At 52.8% G+C, this 20,022-nt stretch overlaps 1 protein-coding gene across 1 annotated transcript; it reads right to left on the reverse strand.

Moving 5' to 3' along the window:
• Positions 1-349: 349 nt before the first annotated feature.
• Positions 350-19,806, reverse strand: IDH2 (isocitrate dehydrogenase (NADP(+)) 2). Its single transcript, XM_004056755.4, has 11 exons — positions 19,564-19,806; positions 8,854-8,945; positions 7,778-7,943; positions 5,892-6,052; positions 5,663-5,806; positions 4,736-4,872; positions 4,409-4,560; positions 2,571-2,683; positions 2,297-2,394; positions 2,112-2,204; positions 350-1,649 (listed from the first exon to the last, which is right to left on the reverse strand). Exons 1-11 carry the CDS (start codon positions 19,676-19,678, stop codon positions 1,562-1,564), a joined length of 1,359 nt encoding a protein of 452 aa, XP_004056803.1. The 5' UTR covers positions 19,679-19,806; the 3' UTR covers positions 350-1,561.
• Positions 19,807-20,022: the final 216 nt, after the last annotated feature.

Here is a 20,022-nt window from a genome sequence, read left to right on the forward strand (position 1 = left end):
GGGCTAGAGCCCTTCCAAAGCCACTCAGTCTACCGCAATGGTCGGGTTTCAGGAGCCATAGGAGTCCCCCCAGTATGTAGGAAAGGGACTTTGTAAGATGAGGTTTTGAGAGATGGGGTCTCACTCTGTTACTCAGGCTGGAGTACAGTGGTGCAATCATAGCTCACTACAGCCTCAAACTCCCGGGCTCAAGTGATCCTCCCACCTTGGCCTCCCAAAGTGCTGGGACTGTAGGCATGAGCCACCACACCTGGCCAGGACTTTATAAAGATTATACAACTCTTCTTCAGGACATTTTAACACCAAAAAGCAGAAGCTTTGGCAGAACTTACTATGCAGAGGACAGTCCTTTTGATTATATGTAGCTTTAGAGCAACTTTTATTTTTCCTTTTTACATGGGGCTAAAAAACTTGCATAGAGCAATTTTTTTTTTTTTTTTTTTTTTGAGACAGAGTCTTGCTCTGTCGCCCAGGCTGGAGTGCAGTGGTGCAGTCTCGGCTCACTGCAACCTCTGCCTCCCAGGTTCAAGCCATTTTCCTGCCTCAGCCTCCCGAGTAGCTCGGACTGCAGGTGTGCATCACCACGCCTGGCTAATTTTTGTATTTTGAGTAGAGATGGGGTTTCACCATGTTGGCCAGGCTGGTCTCGAACTCCTGGCCTCAAGTGATCCACCCACCTCAGCCTCCCAAAGTACAGGGATTACAGGCGTGCACCACTGTGCCCGGCTGAGAACCATGTTTCACAAGCTTACTTTTCTAGTTTTGCCAATGCATGGTGAAAGTGAACCCAAGCCTGGGAACCGCAGGCCTAGACAATGCAGGGCCCTCGTTCACACACACCCAAGCCCCTCCAAACTCAGGCAGGCTTGGAAAGGAGAAGTGTGAGGCAGGTGTGGGTAGGACCTGTTTTTAGTACCTAGAAAAAGGCTAAGAAAGTGGTCTGGAGATGTTTAGAAGGTTAAAACCAACGAAGAAAAAAATCAATGACAACCTATCAGGAACTGATTGACTCTCAGAGTGCAGAACTGGACACAGAAACTGGATCATGCTAGAAAATTCCAGGGAACCCACAGGCCTGTGCCCTGAGTGTCCGAGAACTCCGCAGTGGGCCCCTGTGGAATGCGGGCTCCCAGGGCTGCCTGGTCCCTTCCCTGCCATGGCAGCCCCTTCCTGAGGTGCTCTGGTCTGCCCCAGGGGAACCTGCCAGCTCTAGCAGGGCCTCTGCCTCAGGGTCCCACTACCTCCTCCCCTCAGGGACAAACACAGCAGACAATTTTGTGAAGAGCTTTTTAGTAGCTAAATATGGCACCATGTGTTCCAAGGGCAATATAAATTACAGTATGCAAAACATACTGACTGGCTGAGGTAAAACACACTGCTCCTGCCTCACGTCACCATGAGAGGAAACACACATATGCTTTTAAAAACATCTGGCTTATAAAAAAACATCCCCTAGAAAGGCCTCCAGAGAGGGGCTGTGAGGCTCACCCTCTGCCGCACTCAGGAGGACCCGCCGGCTCGGCCCTGGCCCATCCACTGCAGCCACGCGTGGCGCCTCCCCCTACTGCCTGCCCAGGGCTCTGTCCAGGTTGCTCTTGATGGTGTCGAGGAAGTCCGTGGTGTTCAGGAAGTGCTCGTTCAGCTTCACACTGCAGAGAGAGCACCACTCACATCAGGGGCGGCTCCAGGCCTTGCCAAGGCCATCAGCCAGGCCCTTCCAGGGAACAGCCTGAGCTTGGGCATCAGAACAGCCATCTCCTGCCACCCAGACTACAGGCCAGAGGCCAGCTATAGCCCCCTACCATGAGGCCACCGAGATTCGGCAGGCACCCGCAGGGTCTGTCTTTCCAGGTAACTGCTCTCCTGAGAGAAGCTGGGAAAGGGGTGTGGGCAGGGTCGGAAGGAGCTCTGAGTAGCCAGCCTCAGGGATGGGGAGGAACTCACTAGACCTGGTCTACAGAGGCTGGCCTGAGCAGTCTCTCAGGGCTGTGGACATGTCCTGCCCCAGGCCCCCTGGCAGCTAAGCTGACTCATGAGGGGGACTTTAGGAGGGGTCCCCTGGCTTCCTCCCACATGGCCCCAGGGTCTGCCCACCACCCCAGGCCACGCACTTGCTGAGGCCGTGAATGCAGCCCGCCAGGTCCTTGGTCATGGCTCCACTCTCCACCGTCTCCACGCACACCTTCTCCAGCGTCTGGGCAAACCTATGGGGATGGGGCAGAATGAGACCCCATCTGTGCAAGGGCAGGACCCAGAGCCTGTCCTGGGCAGCTCCGGCCTCTCCCTCCATGCTCACCTGATGAGGTCTTGGTTCCCATCCAGCTTCCCCCGGTGCTCCAGGCCACGTGTCCAGGCAAAGATGCTAGCGATGGGGTTGGTGCTGGTGGGCCGGCCCTGGGGACGGGGGTTGCAGGGAGATCAAGAGCCGAGCCAGCTAGTGAGGAGGCTGCCTAGATACAGCTGCCCGCCCCTGGGCTGGTGGGTCAGGCTCGTCCTTCCAGCCCTCAGACCAGTAGGCTTTAGGCCCCTGGGGTAGAGGGGCATTGTGAGGCCCCATGCCCTGCACTCACCTTCTGGTGCTCCCGATAGTGGCGGGTGACGGTCCCATGAGCGGCCTCAGCCTCAATCGTCTTCCCATCAGGGCAAACCAGGACGGACGTCATCAGGCCAAGGGAGCCAAAGCCTGGAGGGTAGAAAGCCTTTCTCTCAGGGTCTCGCCTCTCCTGGGGTCACCCAGCTGAGCCCTGCTGCCCTCTACAACCCAATATTGTAGCTGTCATAGTTCGTGGCTCTACTCAGCCTCCCCCAACTGCAACTGGGAGGACAGGGACTGTTCCAGGCCTCTTCACCCTGCTGTGGGTCTCCAGGGCCCAGCACAGGGCTGGAGGGCACTGGAGGGTGGCTATCACCAGCACATCAACATCCATCTGTGTCACCAGCTCCAGGCGCCCCACAGGCTGTGGCCCACATGGCCCAAGACCCCACAGAGTCCTGTGGTCCCCCACAGCCTGCCACCCAGCCTGGCTCGTGACCCGGAGGCACATTCAAGGAAAACAATAAAGCTGTGGTCAGCTATTTCCCAACAATCACTTTTGCAGCTACTCTCTTAGGCCACTTTCAAGCTTTTTGATTAATTTCTGAATGTTCCCAAATCCACATGTCAACTCCAGCAAGCTTTTCTATTGTCAAGGACTCCAGGGCTTCAAAGGCACCCCCATGACACCAAAATAAGGATTGAAGAAAGAAAACATGGACAACATCTACAGGAAAATGCTTTGTCTATGAATTCTAAGAATTTTGGCTGTAAGCAATCCCTTCTCCATTTTACCTGCACCTTCACACCATTCCTTAGACACTTAAGGTTAATTTTCATGCCTCTGCCTCATCTGCTATGGCGTTTCATCCTTCTATTCTAGATGGGAATTGTTCTGGTGAGAGGATCCCCACTGAACTTTCCAAAGTAAAGCCAAAGGTTTACACAAAGTAACAAGACTCTGCTTTTCATCAGAACCTGTCCTGGGCTTCCCTTTTCCCTGTACCAAGAGCTGCCCTGGTAAGCTTAGGTTTCTCTTTCACTCTCTATGTCCTGCCTGTTTCCCACGCCTACCACCTTTCCTGCTCTTGTTCCCAACACAATTGGCCCATTTCTCGCTGTTCTTCTCTAATGGTCTCACCTATACTTTATTTTATTTTATTTTATTTTTTTGGAGACGGAGTTTCACCCTTGTTGCCCAGGCTGGAGTGCAATGGCGCAATCTCGGCTCCCTGCAACCTCCACCTCCTGGGTTCAAGAGATTTTCCTGCCTCAGCCTCTCAAGTAGCTGGGATTACAGGTGTCCATGACTGTGCCCGCTTCCATGCCCAGCTAAATTTTTTTGCATTTTTACTAGAGACGGGGTTTCGCCATGTTGGCCACGCTGGTCTCAAGCTCCTGACCTCATCACCTATACTTTTTACTGCAATCTGATTTGTCTTTTAGGACACCCTAGGGCTTGGGGGTTTGCAGGCTTCCCCAACATTCTCTTCCATCCATTAGGTTCACTATGCAAAATGCATTCGCTGTAGTTTAAAGAACCTCCAGTCCCGCTTGATCCCATTTTCCTACTGGAACCAAAGAGTCATGAGGCTCCATCATGGACTGGAGCAACCTTAGGGCTGACAACCTAGCCCTGGAATTCCTGTGCCCTCCTTTCTCTCTAAGAGCAGCCTCAGTCATACACCAGTCCAAACCTAATTTGAGATCCTCTCTCACTCAGATGCCAGGGAGCTCCTGCCCCCTGCTGTCCACAGAGGACCCTGCAATGAGTCCTGCTCCACCAGAGTTTTCTACCAAAAGGGTCTGAAAATCCATCCAGCCAGAGAAGACCAACAGTCCACCCCCACAGGGAGCAGCGTCCTCCCAGCGTACCCTGGGCCAGGATGTCTGACTGCACATCTCCGTCATAGTTCTTGCAGGCCCACACAAAGCCACCCGAAGACTTGAGGACCTGAGCCACCATGTCATCAATGAGCCGGTGCTCATACCAGATCTTATTCTTGTCGAAGTCGGTCTTATAGTGCCTGGGAGTAAAAAGGTCTGTTATGGGGAGAGGGCAGAAGGCTGACAGGTTGGGGATCCCTCCCTGAGCCTCGGAGCTGAGCCAAATGCACTCTAATAGCGACCTTCCCAGGGTAGGATGGGAACAGCATGGGGGGAAGGGAAGAAAGGCCACAGAGTACATGGATGAGGCTTTACTTGTCAAAGATCTCCTGGAAGATGTCCTTGAAACGCCCATCGTAGGCTTTCAGTATGGTGTTCTTGGTGCTCATGTACAGCGGCCATTTCTTCTGGATGGCATACTGGAAGCAGCTGTGCGCAAAACCTGAGATGGACTGCAGGGGGAGAGACAGGGCCCTGGCGTGGTGCCCTAGCCTGGCGATTGCCGGCAACCTCCCACCTCCCAGGGCAAGGCCCAGATCTCCAGGAACGGTACCCCGCCGCCCACGCGACTATTTAACACCAGCCTCCGTGCAGTGCACACGATGTTTCTGCTGGCCCAGCCTCTCCCTCTCAACTTCCCAGGGGCAAGAGGCCCCTCAACTTTGCTTTGGAAAGCACCGCCTTTTTTTTGGAAAACACCGCCTTTTTTTTTTTTTTTTTTGGAAACAACTTTTTTTTGGAAAGCACCGCCTTAGACTATGTGGCTGGGGCAGGGCTAATTCCCAGGCCTAGCGCTGGGGTTGACAGTGTGTCCCTGGCTTATCCAATCAGAAGCCTTTCTCCCCAGGGCCTCTGTGATTGGCTCAGAGGTGGTCATGTGACTCAGCCTGGCATTGGAGCTGGAACTGGGGGTAAAGAGGCATTCTCTTCTGATAGGGCAGCCAAGCAGGCAGGAGTACGCCTGCAGCTGTTCATGGCCATTTCTTTTCTTTTCTTTTTGTTTCAAGAGATGGGGTCTCACTGTTGCCCAGGCTGGTCTCAAACTTCTGGTCTCAAGCAATCCGGCCTTGGTCTCCCAAAGTGCCGGGATTACAAGTGTGAGCCACCATGCCCAGCCCTGGTGGCCATTTCTGCCTCTTTGTGGCCTAAGAATGAGGCCATTACAGAAAAAAGGGAAGCCACGAGACAGATGAAGAGACAAGCTGGGAGAGGAGGGGCCCAGGATGCCCGAGCCAGCCTCACCTCGTCGGTGTTGTACATGCCCATGCCCACGCCGCCTGCGGGGAAGTTGTACACTTCCCACTCCTTGACACCGCTGCCATCTTTTGGGGTGAAGACCATTTTGAAAGTGCCGGCCCGGTCTGCCACAAAGTCTGTGGCCTTGTACTGCAGAGACAAGAGGATGGCTAGGCGAGGAGCTCCAGTCGGGGGGGTGCCCAGGTCAGTGGATCCCCTCTCCACCCTGGCCTACCTGGTCTCCATGGGCGTGCCTGCCAATGGTGATGGGCTTGGTCCAGCCAGGGACTAGGCGTGGGATGTTTTTGCAGATGATGGGCTCCCGGAAGACAGTCCCCCCCAGGATGTTCCGGATAGTTCCATTGGGACTTTTCCACATCTTCTTCAGCTTGAACTCTGTGAGGACAGAGATAATAGTGGTCCCACTGCAGCCGCCATCTTTCAACCAGAATTTGAACCCCAAGCAACAACACAGCCAGACGGGGGTCCTAAAATTCTTCATGAGGAAGGCAATAGAGTCTAGAGTGCAAATGTGTGGGCTCTGGAGTCTGCCAATTTTTTTTTTCTTTTCTTTTTTTTTTGAGACAGAATTTTGCTCCTGTTGCCTAGGCTGGAGTGCAATGGTGCGATCTCAGCTCACCACAACCTCCGCCTCCTGGGTTCAAGCGGTTCTCCTGCCTCAGCCTCCCGAGCAGCTGGAATTACAGGCATGTGACACCACACCAAGCTAATTTTGTATTTTTAGGAGAGATGGGGTTTCTCCATGTTGGTCAGGCTGGTCTCGACCTCCCAACCTCAGGTGATCCACCCGCCTCGGCCTCCCAAAGTGCTGGGATTACAGGTGTGAGCCACCACGCCCGGCAAGTCTGCCAGTTTTAACGGTGAGGCTTACAAAAGTGGCTCAACCAAAGCTGTAAAAAAAAATTACTGGAAAAATAACCAGCCTAAGTGTTGTCGTGAGGACTACATGAGCTCGTGTGTAAAGGGCCTAGAACGGTGCCCAGTCCATGCTAAGTGCTCTGTTGGCCATTATGATTCCCACATCACACATGGAGGGAGTACAGTCTGGGGGAAGCGCTTGTCTGACGAAGCCTGACAACACACTGCCCACTCCACATGCTCCGGTCCTGGCCCCAATGCCGCCCCAGTTCCTAAGGCTGTGACCCTCTCCTGCCTTGTCCATAAATGGGGATACACAACTCCCAAGGTTCAGGTGCAATGAAGAGCTCAACACTCAAATGATCCCAGTGCTGTGGGCCAGGCATGATCTGCAGGACAGGGGCAGGCCTGGGGAGTTTGCAGATGTATCTCGAGTACTTTCCGCCAGCTCCCTCCAACTGTGGAAAGTAGGAAGAGAGAGCTCAGAAAACTCCTCAACCATCCTTTCTCGAATTATCCAAACCTGGCCCCTCTGCACACACACTGCTGTGACTTCATGGAACCCTCGAGAACGGCCCCAACAGCCAAGGACCAGAAGCCAGTCTAGGCCTGGTGGGGGCACCTCTCAGTGACCCTGCATGACCATGGGGACAGAGGCAGACCTGCAAGGCCAAGCCAGTGGCAGGAGGGCAACAGCGATGTTCCCCAGAGGCTGCTGAGGCTCTGAAGGACACAGGCCTTACACACAGCACTCCTCTGCACAATCTCTCCGCAAACCTGCCTGCAAGACTGTCCATGCCAGAATGGACTACTGCCCAAAGAAGCCATCCTTACTGTGACCACATCAGCATTACCTTCCTCCTCCTCCTCCTCAGCCCTGTCACCGATGACACCACTGTCAGAGCCAGAGTGCAGCAGAAACACCACTGGCCTGGGAGATGGAAGACGTGGATTCTGTTCTCAGCTCTGCTGTGCCCTAACCATGGAACCTGAGGCCAGCCCCTTACCCATGCCTGCCCCAGCCTCATCAAAGGTGACCTCTGAGGCCCCACTGTCCACCAGGCACACACAGGGAGACGGGCCTCAGGTGCAGTTGGCCTCAGGAAAGCCCCAGCTCTGGAGCCTCCCAACCTCCCAGTCCCGAGATGAGTGACATGGCCAACTGCCCCACCCCAAATCTGGAGAGGCCGGTGGGAGAAGCCTGTGACCCTCCCTGGCCCGCCCACCTCCACACCCTCGCACCTTCCACACGGGCCTCATCAGGGGTGATGGTGGCACACTTGACAGCCACACTGTACTTCTGGGTGGCCAGTGCAGAGTCAATGGTGACCTGGTCATCAGTCTGGTCACGGTTTGGGAGCCCGAGGTCAAAATACTTTAGCTGGATGTCCACGTGGGGCAGGATGAGCTGGGGACAGAGGGCCAGAGCAAGGTGTCACCCCAGTGACTTAGGGACATGACAACAAAGGGCAAGATAAGAAGTCTGCAGGCCATGGCAGGGGACAGTCAGTCAGAACAGGGATGAGTGAAGGCCAGTGGAGGGGCACAGCAGAAAGCTGGAGTCAGCCATTTCTCAGTAGGGCCTGGCCAGAGCTGGCAGAGGCTGGGGCTTTGGAGAGAGGTTGGCAGGCCAGGCCGCAGTCTTTCGGAGGGTTCTTCCCCCATTGTGCCTATGTGCCCCCCTCACATGGCCCATCAACTCAGCCAAATCCCAACCCCAAGTACATCTAGATTTCTCTATACAACTGGTTTCCTCTTCTCCTCAAGTGCTTTGAGATCTTACAATTGGAAGTGACAGTTCTCAACCTTTGTCCCATGAACGCACACACAGTGTGGGGCCTTCACAAGGACTGCATGCTCTCCTGGACATACATAGACCACGGCAACTTTGGAGAAGCCAAGCGGCCACTCTGGGACCCCTTTGCCATGGTGGCTCGTCACAGCTGCAGGCTGGGTCACTGCCCTACACACCAGCCCTGTTCCCTTTTCACTCCTTTTCAAGAAGTGAGGCAAAACGTAGGGGATCAAGATGGAAATGATACAGGATTAACCTTGAAGCTTCTCAAAGTTGACAGAACGTGTGGGATCTGGCACCAGCACAACACAGACTGCTGGGGACAGGCCCCCGCCTGACAACTTCTGAACAATTAGCGGACCAGATGTGAAAGAAGGGTAGACAGAGGGAGAGAAACAGAGCTGCTGCTGCCTGCCAGGACAACGGGGGGTCCTAGGGACCTGCAGTCCAGAAGACCCTGTGGGACAGAACAATCCCTGGCCAGCCCACCTGGAGAGCCACCCACTTCAGGAGGGGGCACTACCTTCTCCTTGATGAACTGCCAGATAATACGGGTCATCTCATCACCATCCATCTCCACCACGGGCTTCGCCACCTTGATCCTTTTGTCGGCATCTAGAAGCAGGGACACACAGCGCATCATGCCCCTGGGGAGGCTGGAGGGGGGCCCTCTCCTCCCGGCCAGGCCCGCCCTTCACCAGGAGACAGTGGCAGAAAGCCAGGGCTCCAGCTGCCCGGCGTCCACTCCCCCGTCTGCAAATCAGCTCCCTCACTGCTTAGAGCAGGGGTCCCCAACTCCCAGGCCATGGATTAGTACCGTGGGCTCTGGAGAGAGGTCAGCAGACCAGGCCACAGCCTTTAGTGCAGGTCCATGGACTGTTGGGAACTGGGCCACACAGCAGGAGGAGAGCTGCAGGTGAGTGAGCACTACCACCTGAGCTCATGCCTGGGAACTGCGCACACGAGGGATCTAGGTTGCACACTCCTTATGAGAATCTAATGCCTGATGATCTGTTACTGTCTTCCAGCACCTCCAGATGGGACTGTCTAGTTGCAGGAAAGCAAGCTCAGGACCCCCCCGATTGTACATTATGGTGAGCTATATACTTTTTTCATTATATATTACAATATAATAATAGAAATAAAGTACACAATAAATGTAATGCACTTGACTCATCCCAAAACCATCCCCGCTGCCCACCACCCTGCCACCCGTGGAAAAATTGTCTTCCATGAAACTGGCCCCTGGTGCCAAAAAGTTTGGCAACTGCTGGTTTAGAGCACCTGGATCCATCCATCCTTACTTACTTCCTTTCCTTTCTTTCCTTCCTTTCCTTTCTTTCCTTCCTTCCTTCCTTCCTTTCCTTCCTTCCTCCCTTTCTCTCTCTCTCTTTCTTTCTTGGCAGGGTCCTGTTCCGTTGGTCAGGCTGGAATGCACTGATGCCATCATAGCTTACTGCAGCATTGACCTCCTGGCTTCAAGTGATCCTCTGACCTCAGCCTCCCAAGTAGCTGGGACTACAGGCGCATGCCACCACACCCAGCTATTTTTAATTTTTTTTTTCTGAGACGAAGTTTCGCTATTGTCCCCCAGGGTGGGAGTGCAGTGGCATGATCTCAGCCCACTGCAACCTCCGCCTCCCGAGTTCAAGTGATTCTCGGGCCTCAGCCTCCCAAGTAGCGGGGATTTCAGGTGTGCACCACAACACCTGGCTAATTTTTTGTATTTTTAGTAGAGACAGGGTTTCACCATGTTGGCCAGGCTGGTCTCGAACTCCTGACCTCAAGTGATCCACCTGCCTTGACCCCCGCAAAGTGCTGGGATTACAGGCGTGAGCCACCGTGCCAGCCTAATTTTAAAATTTTTTTGTAGAGATGGAGTCTTGCCCTGTTGCCCAGGCTGGCTGGACTCCCCACCCCACCCCCACTTTAATCTGGCTAGGTAGAACTACCCAAAAACATGCTCAGCCCACCAGTGGCCAAGAGGGTGGGGGCCAGTCTGGCCTGTCAGATCCTCTCCCCCTGGAATATGAAGGCAGAGGAGATCAACACAAAGAACACTGGCTAGCTGCGGCTGCCTCATCCAGCACCAAATCAGCAAGAGGTTGTCCAGGGGCTCCTGCCATCCAGTTCCTAAGGAGGGCCTGGGTCCTCTTTTATGTATTTACTTATTGTTTAGAGTCAGGGTCTCTTTATCTCTCTATGTTGCCCAAGCCAGGCTCAGACTCCGGGGCTCAAGCAATCCTTGCACCTCAGCCTCCTTAGTAGCTGGGGCTACAGACCCACGCCAAGATACTTCTCTTTTGTCCAAGATTTAGTTCTTTACAGTTTTCCCTGCAATTCTATGAGCTACCCTGTGTAGCTCATAATAAAATCCTCTCCAAGTTAACCAGTCACTAACTTTGTCTGTTGCGTGCGACCCAAGAGCCCTTAACTAACTTGTGGTGATAAAGGAAATAGTATAGATACGTATTGAGTGCCTACTATGTGCCTTACAGTGTACCAATGCTGTACAATGTGATTCCATTTAATCCCAAAAACAACCCCAAGGAGGTATCATTACCTCCATTTTATTTAATTAATTAATTTATTTATTTATTTACTTATTTATTTATTTTTTGAGACAGAGTCTTTGGTCTGTCACCCAGGCTGGAATGCAATGGCGTGATCTCGGCTCACTGCAACCTCTGCCTCCCGGGTTCAAGCGATTCTGCTGTCTCAGCTTCCTGAGTAGCTGGGATTACAGGCACACGCCACCAGGCCCGGCTAATTTTTGTATTTTTAGTAGAGACGGGGTTTTGCCATGTTGGCCAGGCTGGTCTCGAACTCCTAACCTCAGGTGATCCACCCACTTTGGCCTCCCAAAGTGCTGGGATTACAGGCGTGAGCCACCACGCCTGGCCATTATCTCCATTTTAAGTGTGGGAAACTGAGGCTCAGAGAGGTTAACAGCTTACTGCCCAAGGTTACAGAGCTTGAAAACAGCAGAGTCAGGAGGACTCTGACCCTATTCAACAGGAAGGACAGGCTTACAGCACCTGCGAATGGAACTCAGAACCCTTGATCCCAGCCGACGCAGGTGGGTCAGTCCTACCAGAGAAGCATCAAAGGACTCAATGAGGGGCTGATCAGAGGTCCAGGGAGACAGTGGAGGGTAGGGGGCAGGGGACGCTACTGAAGGAGAGTCTGACTCGCAGGAAAACCCAACAGTCTGGGAAGTGAATTTCAAAGAAAACTCAGGAACTAGCCACCTAACAATGAATCAGTACAGCTGCCTTGGACAAGGCTTGTTGAACCTCAGCCTGCAGCAGATAGGGGCACCGGGGCACCAGCCTGCTCCTCTGCCCACAGCCTGGGAAGAAGCAGCAAATGCAGAGCAGGGAACAAGATCTAATAAAACTTCAGTCACAGGGAAATCTCACCAGCTCAGCTGAGAGCTGTGCCCTTTCCTCAAAGCAGCACTCCTCAGCCTCACTTACAGCCCAATTACTCGTGTTACACACAGTCCTTAGAGAGGTAGTGATGTGTCTTCAGCTCCACTCTAGATTAGACACAGCAAATCAGGTGAAGGGAAGAGAATGTTTATTTGAAAACACTGGGTTGGGGCTGGGTGTAATGGCTCATGCCTGTAATCCTAGCACTTTGGGAGGCTGAGGCAGGTGGATCACTCAAGGTAAGGAGTTCAAGACCAGCCTGGCCAACATGGTGAAACCCCATCTCTACTAAAAATAGAAAAATTAGTCAGGCGTGGTGGCACGTGCCTATAATCCCAGCTACCGAGGAGGCTGAGGCAGGAGAATCGCTTGAACCTGGGAGGTGGAGGTTGCAGTGAGCCAAGATCACAGCACTGCACTCCAGCCTGGGCAACAGAGCGAAACTGCATCTCAAAAAAAAAAAAAAAACAAAAAAACAAAAAAACTGGGTGGGAAGAACTGGCAAGGGACAGAATACCTGTGAAAAGCAGGCCTAGAAACCACCTCTGCACATTTAAAACAAAAGTGATTAAAGCCTAACAGACCTCAAACAACTGACTTTCCAAAGATATGCAAAGAGTTTGTTTTTTTTTTTTAATCTAAAAATAATCTTAGAGATCATTTAGGGGGAATAATGAGACTCTGAGAGTGTGGTCTGCATCAGAGGCAAGATAGAACCCAGGTCCCTGACCCAAATGCAGCCTCTGGAAGACCCGTGGGTCAGATGTAGAGAAGCAGAACACAAACACAGCCTTGGACTATTCCATTCCCTAGAGAACAAAAGGTGGCTGGCTGCTGGCTCTACTGCCTTTCCCAAGACGCGATGGGGATTTTGAACCCAATCTACAATATTCCTTCACTTTTCTCTGAAGCTTGAGTGGAAAGAGCTGCAGAACCTGCGGAAAGTCTGTTGAGCTGTTGCAGAGCTAGTTTAGTTCTGGGGAGCATCTCCTATGAGTTAATTTGAGGACAGCTAATCAAATTTGTTAAAAAAAAAAAGATGAACTATCATAATCAGGAGCCCTAAGGAGAGACTCACTTGGGGCCAGTTCTACAGGTTTCAGCCTCAGCCTGGGCTCCACGGTTGGGCTTCAGGCAGGCATGGCTAGGAGAGTTCAAGGTCAAGATCAAAGACCTGATGTGTCAAACCCTCAGAGACCACAGGACCTGATTATTTACTCACCGGCAAGTGCTAACTAAGCACTTATCCAGTACCCCACTGGGATAATGAAATGCCTAAAACACAACAGTGCCTGCCCTGAGGCAGTGAATGTGGAAGGGGAAACCTACAGGTAACAGAGAGAGAGCAAGCAGGGCTGTCACCAAAGTCAGGAGTGCCCAGGCCTCCCTGGAAGCAAACATCCCAGGGGAACTGAGAACAGCAACATGAGCCAAGGCCAGCAGAGACTTGTTCTGCTTGTTCCAGGTACTGGTTTTTAAAAAAATCTTAATTGGTGACCAAGTTTTAAAAATCAGTAAATCTCAACAATAAAACAAATAACTCAATGTTAAAATGGACAGAAGACTGGCTGGGCACCGTGGCTCATGCCTGTAATCCCAGCACTTTGGGAGGCTGAGGAGGGCAGATCACTTGAGGTCAGGAGTTCGAGACCAGCCTGGCCACAATGGTGAAACTCTGTGTCTACTAAAAATAGGAAAAAAATTAGCCTGGTGTGGTGACACACACCTGTAGTCCCAGCTATTTGGGAGGCTGAGGCAGGAGAATTGCTTGAACCCAGGAGGTGGAGGTTGTAGTGAGCAGAGATCACGCCACTGCACTCCAGCCTGGGTAACAGGAAGACTCCATCTCAAAATAAATAAATAAATATAATGGACAAAAGACTTAAATAGACATTTCAAGTCCAAAGATGATATACAAATGGCCAACAAGCACAGGAAAAGATGCTCAACATCACTAATCATCAGGGAAATGCAAATCAAAACCATAATGAGATATCACCCCACTAGCCCCTCACAACCACTAAGATAGCTACTATCAGGAAAAAAAAAAAAAAAAAACAGAAAAGAAAGTGCTAGCAAGGATGTGGAGAAATTGGAACTCTTGTGCCCTGTTGGTGGGAATGTGAAATGGTGCAGCTGCTGTGGAAAACAGTATGGGTGTTCCTTAGCTAAAAGAAAAAGAATTACTGCCGGGCGCGGTGGCTCGCACCTGTAATCCCAGCACCATGGAAGGCTGAGGCGGGTGGATCACAAGGTCAGAAGATCGAGACCATCCTGGCTAACACAGTGAAACCCTGACTCTACTAAAAATACAAAAAATTAGCCAGGCGTGGTGGCAGGCGCCTGTAGTCCCAGCTACTGGGGAGGCTGAGGCAGGAGAAGGGCATGAACCCGGGAGGCGGAGCTTGCAGTGAGCCGAGATCGCGCCACTGCACTCCAGCATGGGCGAAAGAGAGCAAGACTCTGTCTCGAAAAAAAAAAGAAAAGAAAAGGAAAAGAATTACTATATGATCCAGCAATTCTGCTTCTGTATATACATCCAAAAATATCGAAAGCGGGGTCTGAAAGAGATATATATATGCCCACATTCATAGCAGCAATGTTCACAACAGCAAAAGATAGAAGCAACCCACGTGTCCATCACAGATGAATGGATAAAGACAATGTGATACAGTCCCCCCTTATCAAAGGTTTTATTTCCATGACGTCAGTTACCTGTGGTGTCAGTTACCCACAGTCAACCATAGTCTGAAAATAGGTGAGTACAGTACAGTAAGATATTTTAAGAGATCACATTCATGTAACTTTCATTACAGTATATTGTTATAATTGTTCTATTTTATTACTAGTTATTATTGCTAATCTCTTACTGTTCCTAATTCATAAATTAAACTTTATCATAGATCTGTATGTATAGGAAAAAACATAGTATCTACAGGCTTTGCAGTTTCAGGTATCCACTGGGGGTCTTGAAATGCATCCTCCAAGGATAAGGGGGACTACTGTTATCTACATACAATGGAATATGATTCAGCCTTGAAAAGAAGGGAAATTCTGACACCTGCTACAAAGTGGATGAACCTGGGGGGCATTATGCTAAGTGAAATAAACCGGTCACAAAAGACAAATACTATATGCTTCTACTTACATGAGGTACCTAGAATAGTCAAATTCATAGAAACAGAAAGTAAAAAGGTGGTTGCCAGGGACTGGGGACGGGAAATGGGGAGGTATTGTTTAATGGGTAGAGAGTTTCGGTTTTGCAAGGTGACAAAGTTCTGGTGACGGATGGTGGTAATGTCTGCACAACAGTGTGAATGTACTTAACAATACTGTACACTGAACAATGACTAAGATGGTAAGTTTTATATGTTTTTTACCAAAATAATAAAAATTTAAACCAGTCAAAAAAAATCAGGAGATTTTATATAAAAATCTAGAAATGCAGCAGGCACTCACTCATGGCAAGGATGGGATGGGCTGGGCTGAAGGCGGCCTCTCCCTTCATTCCATGACAGCCAAGTGCCCTCCAGTGTGGCCAGGGCACTGGAGTTTGAGACCCCTGTCTGCTGTTCAGCCTGTATGGTGGAGATACAGCCATGGTCTGCCCTTCTCTGGGAGACAAGTGGTGACAAGCTACTGAAATACACAGAGCAGCAGCTAGGCCTCCCTGAAAACCTCCCAAGTGACAGCCACCACGAATCTTCAGCTGATGCATTGCACAAACACTGTCCTCTTGGCGAGAGTGCAGGATGGAATTACACCAGTCACCAGAGGCACGTTAGGCCGACTCTCCTCCCTGTCTGGGGCTCCTAGCACCCAATACCAAGTAAGGATTTCAAAACACATCCCTGGCTTCTTGCTGCTCCCAGCAGGAGGCTAGAGGTCCAGCCGCAGGCAGCCAGCCCCAGGCATAACTGCTCCCTCCACATTCCTACCCATGCTCTCAGCAGAGAGGCTGCTCAGTCAGCATGTCCCAGCAAAAGATCAGAGAGTGGGGAAAGGTTCCAATTCCTGGGGGCTCAAGAAGGCAGGACAGCAATTTTGTATATTTTATGTATGTATGTATGTATGTATTGAGACAGAGTCTCTCTGCCGCCTACACTGGAGGGCAGTGGCGTGATCTCGGCTCACTGCAAGCTCCACCTCCTGGGTTCAAGCAATTCTCCTGCCTCAGTCCCTGAGTAGCTGGGACTACAGGCGCCTGCCACCACACTCAGCTAATTTTTGTATTTTTAGTAGAGACCGGGTTTCACCATGGTGGCCAGGCAGGTCTCGAACTCCTGGCCCCAACTGATCCACCTGCTTCGGCCTCCCAAAGTCCTGGGAGCCACCGCACCTGGCCAGAACAGCCATTTTAGAACAAACTCTAGTAGATTCCTTGGTATCATCCTTCATTCCTTCCCTTCTCTCACATCCACATCCAAACCACCAAAACCAGAAGCCACCCTCAGACAAGCCCACCCTTGCCATAAGTGAGTGCCTGCTGCGTATCCAGATTTTTATGTAAAATCTCCTGAATTGGAACCTTTCCCCACTACTGGCTCTTCCTTCAAAATATATCCAGAATCCAACCACTTCTTCACCATCCCCAGCGCCACCACCCAGGTCCAAGCCATCATCCTCTCTTGCCAGGTCCCTGAAGCTAGAATGCTCCCGATGAGATGGAAATCAGGTAACGATACTCCTCTCAAAACCCTGCAAAGTAAAAGCCAAAGCTCTCAAAAATGGCCTGTGAGCCCTCTACAGACCCCACTGCCGAACTTCATCCTGTCACTCCACCTGGTGCCTGCTGAGCCAGCCTTCGCACCATCCTCTCTGCTCTTCCATCATGCCCTTGGCACCTGCAAGTCCCTCTTCCCCCAATACCGAAAATGGCCTGCTTCCTCCCCTCCTCAGCGATTCCTTCGGTGAGGACTTTTCTGGCTGCCCTATACAAACTTTTGTGCACACACCTTTCTTGCCTGTTTCTCCTTAGCTCTTCTCTTTTTTGGGGGAGAAGGGGGAGGCAGGGTCTTGCTTTGTCACCCAGGCTAGAGTGCAGTGGCACAATCGTACCTCACTGCAGCCTTGACCTCCTGGGCTCAAATGATCCTCCTGAGTAGCTAAGACCACAGACATGCACCATAGTGCCTGGCTAATTTTATTTTTTATTTTTGTAGAGATGGGGTCTCACTATATTGCCCAGGCTGGTCTGGAGCTCCCAGCCTCAAGCAATCCTCCCACCTCAGCCCCCCAAAATTCTGGGATTACAGGTGTAAGCCACAGTGCCTGGCCTTCCTTAGCTCTTGTACCCATATATCATACTAGTCAACATCTACCTTGCTTACTGTCTGCCCCCTCCCACATCAGAATTTGAGCTCCTAAGGGTTTTGAAAGAGTCTCTGCTGGTTTTATTCCCAGCTCTATCCCCAGCACCCGGCATGGTGTCTGGCACAAAGTAGGAGTATACTACTTTTGTCAAAGACATAAATAAAGGTCAAGTTGAAGTCAACTCCATCTGTGGTCAGGGCTGCCCTGCTCTCACCTTCTGTTTCACTGAATGTGCTTCCTCCCCTCTCACCCATCTGGTATGCATTGCCACACAGGGGCCAGTGAGTTCTTACCAGCAGCCTGCACCAGATGTACACGGGTGGCATCTCTCTCCAGCAATAGGCCCCATGCCCTGAAGACGCTTACAACCTACAGTGTACTAATATTTGCAATCTGCTGGTATTTTTAACATGGGTTTACAGAGTATAAACCCCAGGGAAGGCCACAGACCCTGGCTTCCAGTAATCTGAGAGCAGTTTCCAGCACCTCATACCCTGAATGGAACCAGCCCAAGGGCCCTCAACTTCACACAGAAGATCTGGGAGCAGGCCTCAGCCATTCCAAAGAGGCTTTTCCTCAGCACCTACTAGGCCTAAACACGACCACCCCAATCAGCTCTGGCAGGGCAGCTAGGGCCTTATCTGACGTGGCAGAAAGATCTGCACACTTAAGGGGCAAGAATTAAGAAGTTTCTGGGTTAGGAGTGAAGGAAGGCTAGATAAGTAATTCTGCCACTGAGCCGTTCACAGAACTGGTCCGCACTGCCCCAAGCTCTAACTTACCAGAAACATCACCAGCAGTCGCTGGAAGCCTATGGCGTTGCAAAATAGGAAAAGATGCGTGCAGGAATTACCAGGCAGCAAAGACACGGGGCTCTTTTAGCCCCAAAATATTCTTTCCTTGTCATCAAGGGGAATGCCAAGTATTCTGTCTCCAGCTGCGTTGCCAGGTAACAAGCTGGCAGAGTCGCAACTGTATAGTCTGATGTCCAACTCCAACACCAAGCAATTTCCCCATTCATAACCAACCCACATGGGGACTTCTAGAAGGACCTGCAACTGACTGCTTTTTCTGTATCCAAATTCAGGACCCTTAAAAGGGGCTTGGTGTTCCTGTTTGTGTGTGTTTTTCGGGTTGTTTGTTTTGCTTTTTTTTTTTTTTTTACCATCAAGGCAGAAAAAAAGGGAGAATTAAAGAATGTGGCTAACTTCCACAATATTTTTGCTGAAGGTGGTGTGCTATATGGGAATCTTTCGGTCCTGGGGCACTTGGAACCTGGGAGTTGTTGGGCAGATCCCTGAGGTAGATTCCCAGAGGTACAAAAGCAGACATGCCCCTTTCTCCTTGGCAGGGAAGGTAGGACTGGGGCCCAAGCCTCCCTACCCCCCCGGCTCTAGTCAGCTGCTCCCACAATCCGGTTAACCATTACCTCCTCTGGCCAGGTCAGGGCCGGCGGGCCCCACCCCCTCTTCCTCACTCTCCAGGCTCACTGCAAGGGGCTCCTGGCCAGATTTGGATAGGGGTTTCCATGGCAACAGGCATTAGGCAGGGCCAGGGGACCTACATTGTTCCCTGCCTTTTGTAGCTGTGTTGGGTAGCCAGGGTGAGGGGGCAGGCCGATGCCCACACGCCAGGCAAGGCAGCCTGCGTTGGCAACGGAGGCTCGGGCTAAGTCTTGCTTATTACGACCCGACTACTGTCTTCCCTCCTAAGCAGGGAACTAAGGGTACCCAGAAGCCGTGGGAACGATTCTGCAAAGTGACATTTTGCGCGGGCTGCCAGGTCTCTGCGGCGAGTGAGCCAGGCAGGGAGGGCATGTGCCTGCCAAGGCAGGTCAAGTCAAGGAGAGGCCCCAGGATGGAGCCTCAAGTGCAGCGATGAAGGCGAAGGGGTGGGGGTGGGGGCGGCCAAACAAAAGGGGAAAATTAAAAAGGACGCTCCTCCAGCTGTCGTGTAAAAGGTTCCAAAAATAGCTGACGTGGGCCTGGTATCAGCGCGCGCCTGGCTGAAAAGGAAGGGGAAGTGCATGTCTCCCGCCTCCCAGCCTTTGTCTGAGCAGGGGCAGAGCCACGACCCTCCCTCTCGCCAGGGGAGCGCGCGGGGTGCTCCAGTCCCCCACGGGTGTTCGTCTCGTTCCAGGGGCGCAGGGCGGGCAGGCCACCCTTCGGGTCCGGGACACTCTCAGGACCCCCTCCCGAAATACCTAGGGGCGCGCGGCAGCCCCGAGCCCCCGCCCGCGCAGAACTGGCCGTCGCCTGGGCCACCAGTTGCCACCGTCCCTCAAGTCCCCACCCCAGCGCCTGGCACGGCCGGGAAGCGCCGGGCGGGGGAGCGCGGAGCGAAGCTGCCCCCCGGCCCTTTGTGCGCCTGACCCCGCCGTCCCCGGGCTGCGGGCTGGCGGGACTTGCTTCCCGGCCCCAGCCTGGGAAGCCGCCACGTCGCAGCTGGGGGCGCGCGCCTGCCTGGACCCTCCGCGCGGCACTCACAGTGGCGCCGCGGCTGCTCTTGCGAGGTGGGGGCTGTCAGGGCCGCCGGCGCCCAGGCCGGCCGCGAGCCTGAGGCTCTGCAGAGCGAGCGCACGACCCGCAGGTAGCCGGCCATCCGAAGCTGGAGAGCGAACGAGCAGGGCGGGAGAGGTCCGAGCGCGCGCCGCTCCTCCCGTCTGCCTGGCCGCGGGCTAACGCTGGGCCTGGCGGGCGCGGGCCGCGCGGACACCACCGGGGCGGGGCTGCCGGGCCCGCCGCCCCATTGGGCCTTGCCGGGGAGGAGGCGGGGCCAGGGCCGCCGACGCCTCCAGCGTCCCGCGGGAGCCGGGACCCGGCGGCCAGGCCCGGCTGGTGCTTCTCTGGGCGCCGCTGAAAGCCCAGCTCCGCAGGAGCTACAGGCGTGAGACCCACCGGGACCCGCGAGCGGGATCAGGGCTGGGGGATTAGCAGAGCCGCTTG

This window comes from Gorilla gorilla, chromosome 16 (assembly GCF_029281585.2).
Source record: "Gorilla gorilla gorilla isolate KB3781 chromosome 16, NHGRI_mGorGor1-v2.1_pri, whole genome shotgun sequence".
Lineage (NCBI taxonomy): Eukaryota > Metazoa > Chordata > Mammalia > Primates > Hominidae > Gorilla > Gorilla gorilla.

Coding starts and splice junctions, on each gene's coding strand:
- IDH2 (XM_004056755.4), bottom strand. CDS start 19,678: ATGGCCGGCTACCTGCGGGTCGTGCGCTCGCTCTGCAGAGCCTCAGGC. Junction 5,807..5,891: donor GGCACGCCCATGGAGACCAG/GTAGGCCAGGGT, acceptor TTGTCTCTGCAG/TACAAGGCCACAGACTTTGT. Junction 2,684..4,408: donor GTCAGACATCCTGGCCCAGG/GTACGCTGGGAG, acceptor TCTACCCTCCAG/GCTTTGGCTCCCTTGGCCTG.